This window comes from Amaranthus tricolor, chromosome 15, assembly GCF_026212465.1.
Source record: "Amaranthus tricolor cultivar Red isolate AtriRed21 chromosome 15, ASM2621246v1, whole genome shotgun sequence".
Classification (NCBI taxonomy): Eukaryota; Viridiplantae; Streptophyta; class Magnoliopsida; order Caryophyllales; family Amaranthaceae; genus Amaranthus; species Amaranthus tricolor.
Genome location: NC_080061.1, coordinates 6,945,549 through 6,953,940, shown reverse-complemented (window position 1 = coordinate 6,953,940; position 8,392 = coordinate 6,945,549). Strand labels below are relative to the sequence as shown.

Here is an 8,392-nt window from a genome sequence, read left to right as displayed (position 1 = left end):
ATAGACAAAAAGCAATATTTGACATTCAAATATCTCTATCTTGTGAAATGGTCGTAAATCTTCATATTGATTTTAAGGTTTTAGTCAAAACTAGCAATCAAAACTGCTTTTCACTTTGGATTGTTATTTGCCTGTTTTTCCGTCCATATTTTGTTTTTTGAGTGATTTCATTTGAAATCATGTATGTTGGGTAAAGCTGATGCACCACAGTAGTGTAAGGCCATGAAAACTGTGACGAAGTTCTAAATATATAATTTTGTGTGTGATCGAGAGATTTGAGAAGGAAGCTGCTGAGATGAACAAGAGGTCCTTCAAGTACGCCTGGGTGCTTGACAAGCTCAAGGCTGAGCGCGAGCGTGGTATTACCATTGATATTGCCTTGTGGAAGTTTGAGACCAACAAGTACTACTGCACAGTTATTGATGCCCCTGGTCACCGTGACTTTATCAAGAACATGATTACTGGTACCTCTCAGGCTGACTGTGCTATCCTCATTATTGACTCCACAACTGGAGGTTTTGAGGCTGGTATCTCCAAGGATGGTCAGACCCGTGAGCACGCCTTGCTTGCTTTCACTCTTGGAGTGAAGCAAATGATTTGCTGCTGTAACAAGGTATAATTTAACAAGTCCTTTCATTAGATGCACTTGCAATTTCTCAAGTTGCTGAGAAAGCTTCTCTTAATGCTTGTATAGTTCTGACACATTTTGTTCCTTGTATCAGATGGATGCCACCACACCCAAGTACTCCAAGGCTAGGTACGATGAAATCGTCAAGGAAGTCTCTTCATACCTCAAGAAGGTCGGTTACAACCCTGACAAAATCCCATTTGTTCCCATCTCTGGGTTTGAGGGTGACAACATGATTGAGAGGTCCACCAACCTTGACTGGTACAAGGGACCAACTCTCCTTGAGGCTCTTGACATGATCAACGAGCCAAAGAGGTCATCAGACAAGCCCCTCCGTCTCCCACTTCAGGATGTGTACAAGATTGGAGGTATTGGAACTGTGCCTGTGGGACGTGTTGAGACTGGTGTCTTGAAGCCTGGTATGGTTGTCACCTTCCGTCCTACTGGTCTGACCACTGAAGTTAAGTCCGTTGAGATGCACCACGAGACCACTGAAGTTAAGTCCGTTGAGATGCGCCACGAGTCTCCCAGAGGCTCTCCCTGGTGACAATGTTGGTTTCAACGTGAAGAACGTTGTTGTGAAGGATCTCAAGCGTGGTTACGTTGCTTCCGACTCCAAGAACGACCCTGCCAAGGAAGCTGCTAACTTCACTGCTCAGGTCATCATCATGAACCACCCTAGACAGATCGGAAACGGTTATGCTCCAGTCCTCGACTGCCACACCTCCCACATTTAAGGGTGGATCCAGGTATATTTACTTTTTGGTATATTTAAGTGTTGGATCATGAAATAAGTTCAAATATAGTTTCATGTATTGAAATGTCTAAAACAAATACAAATGGAACTGCGTATAGTTTAAGCTTCAAAGCAAGCATAAATAAGAAAAGCTAAGTATTTGTCATATTTCAAATCCGTTTGCAATTCCAATAAACAACAAAGAGTTGCTAGGACTTTTTATTTTACAATCTGAATTCTTTTTTTTTACGTTGTATGAAAATTTAAGTTTGGTACAAATTTAGTGTTTTGAAAAATTTAAATAATAAATTTAAATTTTAGTTAATTTCACTGTAGTTTTTAGTTTGAATTTAGTTACGCTTAGTTATGTTTTTTCGTTTTCAAATTCATGTAATATATTTGAAATAAATTTCTTGTTTTATTTTACAATCTGAATTCTTATTGTAATAATGTTGTACTTATTAAAGTAGAAAACTAAAAGAATACAAGAATATTATTGTTGGTAATAATAAGAAATAAGTGTAAAGGGATGAAAAAGAAGAAATAAAAGCTCTAGTTTCTTCATTATAAGGGTAAATATTAAATAAATATTAAAGGGAAAATATTTTCCTCCTCCTCAAAATATGAGATGATCATCATACTTTTTTCTTCATCTTCCTCGTATTATTATATTTTCTGTCTTTTATTCACTTTTAAAATCACCACTAGTTATTTTTAATGTATAGTTTTACTTTTATTTTTTACTTTAAATATTTGCTCTTAATACAAGTATGTCTAATAATAGGATCACCCATGCTAAATTAGCATTGAAAAATGCAAAATTTTGTACAAGTAGAATTGCAATTCGGTGACATGGCAATATTTTGCTTTATTTTAGCCCACATAAGAGTAAACATAGCAAGAAATAGAAATATCATAGCGTATAATTATATATATATATATATATCGAGAGAGAAAATTATAATAAACTATCTATTCTATACTCCTCTTTGTAAAAAACTACCTTATTTAAAATTTTTTGCAAAAAACTATCTTATATAATACATTTCTTTGCAAAAGACTACCTTATGACGGTTTTTAAGGTTTGACCGTTAAAATTAACCATTAACTATCACGTGATAGTCACGTGACCTTGTAAAACACGCCTTCTTCTTCATTTCACGCTGCTTTGAATCAGTTGCTTCCCCTTCTTCTCTCTCCAATTTTACTCTTCGATTTTCCAAGATCTGATTACCGAAGGTTTTCTCTCTCCAAGATCTGCTTTGAATCACGTGACCTTTGATTTCATTTTCTACGGCAGTGATGGAAGAATAGACAAATTGAACAAATATTCGGAAGTTTCTGAAGAAATTGGAAGGACTTTGAAGCCCGAAGGGTATGTAGTAGTCCATACAAGAACAAATGAAACTTAAAGTTTACATTCCTTTATTGCTTTATTCAATTGTTGCATATTTATTAAATCTCGTGAAATTTAAGGTTTTGTTGATGGTGAAAATGGTGGTGAAAGTGTTGCATCACGAGAGATTGTGATGAAGAAAGAAGATTTTACTTGCAATCATGGTTCTTTATACTGGAGTAAGGAGTGTTCTATTGTTCCGGGGTATAAGCAAGAGATTGTTTAGAAAGCCGAGGAATTGATTAAGAAGGAACCACTGAAACCTTGGATTACATTGAAAAAGAATATACAGAATATTAAGTATTTGCCATCAATGGTGGATATTAGTTTTAAGAGTAGGTATATATATGTAGATGTAGGAGCTAGGAGTTACGGTTCAAGTATTTAAGAAGCAGTATCCGAAACAGAATAAGACATTTGAGGTTTATGCGAAAATGGTGGACATTTGAGCTGATTGAATACAGGGTATGGAATCCATTCAGATCACGTGACTATCACGTGATAGTCAATGGTTACTTTTAACGGTCAAACCCTAAAAAGCGTCATAAGGTAGTCTTTTACAAAGAAATGTATTATATAATTACAAAAAATTTTAGATAAGGTAGTTTTTTGCAAAGAGGGGTATAGAATAGGTAGTTTATTATAATTTTCTCATATATATATATATATATATATATATATATATATATATGGTGACCAAAAGTCTACAACAATAGAAAACTCTTCACAACACTTCTATTATACATCATATATTATTATATATAGTACTAATGTACTTGTAGTATAGAGTATACATACTGTATACTCGGTATATTTATGAATAAAATACACAAACAAGTTCAAAACCTTACCACCGACGATCAAGCACCCAATTCTGTGAATGTGCACTGGACGTCGGGGACAAGGCTAGACTAAAATACACCAAATGAAGACGTAAGCGTACAACAGAGATACTAATAACATACATCGCGTAATCTTTATAATAATCAGCTTTGGAATGCTCATGTACTGCGAACAATACAAAAACGGGTCATTTCTTCTTCTGAGCAGCTTTGGTGACCTTAGCACCAGTGGGTTCTTTCTTCTCGACATTCTTGATGACACCCACGGCAACAGTCTGCCTCATGTCTCTAACGGCAAAGCGACCAAGCGGTGAGTACTCGGCAAAAGTTTCCACTACCATGGGCTTGGTGGGAATCATCTTCACCATACCAGCATCCCCATTCTTCAAAAACTTAGGCTCTTTCTCGAGCTCCTTACCTGAACGTCTATCAATCTTGGTCATTAGCTCAGAAAACTTAACAGCAATGTGAGAGGTGTGGCAGTCCAGCACAGGGGCATAACCATTTCCAATCTGTCCAGGATGGTTCATAATAATGACCTGTGCAGTGAAATTTGCTGCTTCCTTAGCAGGGTCGTTCTTAGAGTCTGAAGCCACGTAGCCACGCTTGAGATCCTTGACAGCAACATTCTTCACATTAAAACCCACATTGTCACCAGGAAGAGCCTCTGGAAGAGACTCATGGTGCATCTCAACTGACTTAACTTCAGTGGTCAGGCCAGTAGGACCGAAGGTAACAACCATACCAGGCTTTAGGATACCAGTCTCGACACGTCCCACAGGCACAGTTCCAATACCTCCAATCTTGTAGACATCCTGGAGAGGAAGACGGAGGGGCTTGTCTGATGGCCTCTTTGGCTCGTTGATCAAGTCAAGGGCCTCAAGAAGTGTTGGTCCCTTGTACCAGTCAACGTTGGTAGACCTCTCTATCATATTGTCACCCTCAAACCCGGAAATGGGTACGAATGGGATTTTGTCTGGGTTGTAACCAACCTTCTTGAGGTACGAAGAGACCTCTTTCACAATTTCATCATACCTAGCTTTCGAATATTTGGGGGTTGTGGCATCCATCTGTTCTAGCAAACAAGGAGTCAGTGAACAGAAGTAAAAAACTACGGACTTGTATTAAGACAAACCAAAGGACACGATTATTTCATCATACCTTGTTGCAGCAGCAAATCATTTGCCTCACACCAAGGGTGAAAGCAAGAAGTGCATGCTCACGGGTTTGACCATCCTTGGAAATACCCGCCTCAAAACCTCCAGTGGTGGAGTCAATGATAAGTATAGCACAGTCAGCTTGGGAAGTTCCAGTAATCATGTTCTTGATGAAGTCACGATGTCCAGGAGCGTCAATGACAGTGCAGTAGTACTTGTTAGTCTCAAACTTCCATAAAGCAATGTCAATGGTAATACCACGCTCACGCTCTGCTTTCAGCTTGTCAAGCACCCAGGCATATTTGAAGGATCTCTTATTCATCTCAGCAGCTTCCTTCTCGAATCTTTCAATCACGCGCTTGTCAATACCTCCAAGCTTGTAGATCAAATGACCAGTAGTGGTAGACTTGCCAGAGTCGACATGGCCAATAACCACCAAACTGATGTGAATCTTTTCCTTGCCCATGATCACTTAAGAACTGTTAACCTGCAATTAGATTAACACTGAATTTAGACACCAAAGACAACTAAAAATTCTCAAACTCTTAAAAGACAAATACAATACACTGGTGCATATGTAAAGAATCAATAAAAACTATCAGCACAAACATTCATGTAAGTATGTAACCAATCACTATACAAATACACACTACAAGATGTTTACAGAACAATTTTTCTGTATGAATTAGCAGCTAACATTGGGGCTAAAATAGCAAAACATTAAACTAAAGCATCAGATCAACCAAAAGACTAATATTGAACAATCTCGCGCAAGTGAAAAGTAAAATTGTCACTCCCTCTGTCTGATTGATATAGCGTCATTTGACTCCAAAAGCTTTCTCATTATTGAGTTAAATGATGCAATTTCATAGGGATGGAGGGAGTAATTTAATACTGTTCTTGTGGTGAGAATTTAAATCTCAGTTGTTAGCTTGGTCCTTGTTCTCTTCAATTTGTTTATAATGAGCTTAAATTATAACTGATTCAACTTACTTTCACTTAAACAATTTTACTGATTTTTTTACTGTTGAAGCTTGAATTCCACTATAAATAGTTAATTTTGTTGATCATTACAACTGTTAAAACTTACTTTGACCAAAAAAACTTTGATTATGGTTGATTATGCATATTAAAACTCACTTTTACAGTTGATGATTGATCATTTGCTTGACTGTAATTTAAAAAGCTACTAGAAAATTAATTAAAATGCTTGCAATTCAATCAGTGAAACATAAAAATTTAAATATGATGCGAAGCAGTAGATCTACTAAGAAACTGAGAAACACAAGCATACGAACCAGAAAAAGAACCAAATTCACGTAATCTGCCAAAAAAATAAAAAAAAAAAACATCCGCGTATAGCAACAAGCTAAGATCGCAAGTAAATCGGTAGCATAAAAAGGATTTATAATAACATAACTATAAAAATCAAAATCAAAATCAAAATCAAAATGAACATCAATATGAATAATTGAGATAGAACATCAGACACAAAAAATGAAATCTAAATAAAGAGCTAACCTTAGAAGTAGGCAGAAACCCTAGGCAAGGCGAGAGTATAAAGCAAAAAAGAGAGAGGACTAAGAAGATTGAATTAGAAAACTGGAAATTGTGGTGAAATGGAATCCACAAGTCCACACCACGACTTTGAATAGCATGCGGGTGGGTTTTTTTTTAATAGTGAATCGTCACGAAACTGCATGCTAATTGGCTATTACCCGATTTTTATATTAAAATATTTTTGCTTATATACATGTAGGCATGGCCACGGGCCGGGTTACCCGGAACCGAACCGGTCCCGAACCGCTTGGAACCGGATCCGGAACCGTTTGCGACAGGTTCCGAACCGCACCGAACCGCGAAACTGTGAAACCGCCGGAAAAACCGTCGTGAACCGGGTAAAAAACCCGCGGTTTGGAACCGGAACCGGTCCGGGAGAACCGGTCCAACGGTTCCATGGAACCGGTTCTGGAACCGGTCCGGTTGAACCGGCTCAACGGTTCCGTGGAACCGGGACCGGTCCGGTTGAACCGGCCCACCGGTTCCATGGAACCGGTTTGCCAAAAGTTACCGTTTATGACTGTTGAACTAGCCGTTGCATTTTTCATTATAAATACTCATCAATTTCAATCATTTTCATTCACAACTCATCTCTTCTCCTACTCTCTCTACTTAATTCTTTAATTACGCAATTATTCTCTTAATTAAATAATTAGTCTTTTAATTATTTCTTAATTTAGTTAGTTACATAATTAATTATTTATTTATTTCTTAATTCTATATTTCTATTATTACTTCAATATTATCAATCATGTCTTCATTTTTGAAAAAAGCCACAAAAAAAGTTACTAAAGTGGCAAAATCATTGGGAGGTTCCAGTTCGTCCAAAAGAAAGGCCACTTCTACTCCGTCGGTATCAACAACACCTTCCATTAGTAATTATAATTATGAACATAATTATCCGGAAGGGTACGACCCGGAGTTACATAATTATGCAGAAGAAATGGAAAGAAAAATACAAATTGATGAAGAAGAAGAACAAGAAGAGGAACCAACGACCCCAATTGGGATAAATATATCTCGACAGTCATCAACAAGATCACATGAAGAACAAGGAGAACAACAACAACAAAGACAAGCTCGTGGTAGACGAGTCAATTTCCAAACTATCGGTTAGTTTTATAATTTTATTCTTCAAATTAATTAAACTTTAAATTATTTATTTATTTAATTATAGTTTTATAATTTTAAATTATTTATTTAGATGAAGATGAACCGGTAAGAAAACCTTTTCCGGAAATGCCACCTCCTAGTGATAGAGCTGTTTCACATGTGTGGTCGTATTTCACAAAAGAACCAACCAAGAATCCAGATATTTTCTTATGCACTTGTCAAATTTGTGAAAGTCAAGGAGTAAAGCCCTTAGTTTCATACAGTTTCGCCAGAGGTAAATACTTTTTAAGTTTTTTATACATACTGACATACATAATACATTGATACATTATATATTCATATTTTATAAACATTTATTTATTGTGTTTTGTGAATACGTGTTAGGTGGTGGTACGGGATCTTTTAACAAACATTTGGCAAAGAAGCATGGAATCACAAAAGAAACTCATGCAGCAAGCGGGAGCGGGACCACAAGTGGAAGCCGACAGACACAATGGGACATTCCCATCACAGGTATGCCTTTTAGATACAATCGTAATGACATGATTGATGAATTTTCTAGGTATGTAATTTGTGATGAATTGCCTTTTAACCATGGTGAAAGTAGGGCATACGAGCGTCTCAATAGAAAAACTTTGCAACCACAATATAGAGCAATCCCTAGGAGCACTCTTAAAAGACGCACAATTAAATTATACGAATCAATGCGCTATGAATTAGTTGAAATGTTTAAATCGTTTAATGGTAGGGTTAGCATAACAACTGACATTTGGTCTGCTCCCCCACATTTAGAACCTTATATGTGTGTAACAGCACACTGGATAGATCGAAATTGGATTATGCAAAAAAGAATAATTGCTTTTGAGACAATGCCAGAAAGACATACCGGTAAAAACATAAAATATAGATTAGTAGAGATATGTAGAGAATGGAACTTATTAGATAAAATATTTTGTTGTT

General features: G+C 36.6%; 2 protein-coding genes across 2 annotated transcripts; one reads left to right on the top strand and one right to left on the bottom strand.

The window, feature by feature from the left end:
• Window positions 1-270: 270 nt before the first annotated feature.
• LOC130801462 (elongation factor 1-alpha-like) lies at window positions 271-1,190 on the top strand. Its single transcript, XM_057665324.1, has 2 exons — window positions 271-613; window positions 723-1,190. The coding sequence occupies exons 1-2, from the start codon at window positions 296-298 to the stop codon at window positions 1,173-1,175; spliced, it is 771 nt and encodes a 256-aa protein (XP_057521307.1). The 5' UTR covers window positions 271-295; the 3' UTR covers window positions 1,176-1,190.
• Window positions 1,191-3,536: 2,346 nt separating this feature from the next.
• Window positions 3,537-6,459, bottom strand: LOC130801461 (elongation factor 1-alpha-like). The gene is made up of 3 exons (XM_057665323.1): window positions 6,281-6,459; window positions 4,764-5,246; window positions 3,537-4,672 (listed from the first exon to the last, which is right to left on the bottom strand). The coding sequence occupies exons 2-3, from the start codon at window positions 5,223-5,225 to the stop codon at window positions 3,791-3,793; spliced, it is 1,344 nt and encodes a 447-aa protein (XP_057521306.1). The 5' UTR covers window positions 5,226-5,246; window positions 6,281-6,459; the 3' UTR covers window positions 3,537-3,790.
• Window positions 6,460-8,392: the final 1,933 nt, after the last annotated feature.

Coding starts and splice junctions, on each gene's coding strand:
- LOC130801462 (XM_057665324.1), top strand. CDS start 296: ATGAACAAGAGGTCCTTCAAGTACGCCTGGGTGCTTGACAAGCTCAAG. Junction 614..722: donor TGATTTGCTGCTGTAACAAG/GTATAATTTAAC, acceptor TCCTTGTATCAG/ATGGATGCCACCACACCCAA.
- LOC130801461 (XM_057665323.1), bottom strand. CDS start 5,225: ATGGGCAAGGAAAAGATTCACATCAGTTTGGTGGTTATTGGCCATGTC. Junction 4,673..4,763: donor TGATTTGCTGCTGCAACAAG/GTATGATGAAAT, acceptor TTGCTAGAACAG/ATGGATGCCACAACCCCCAA.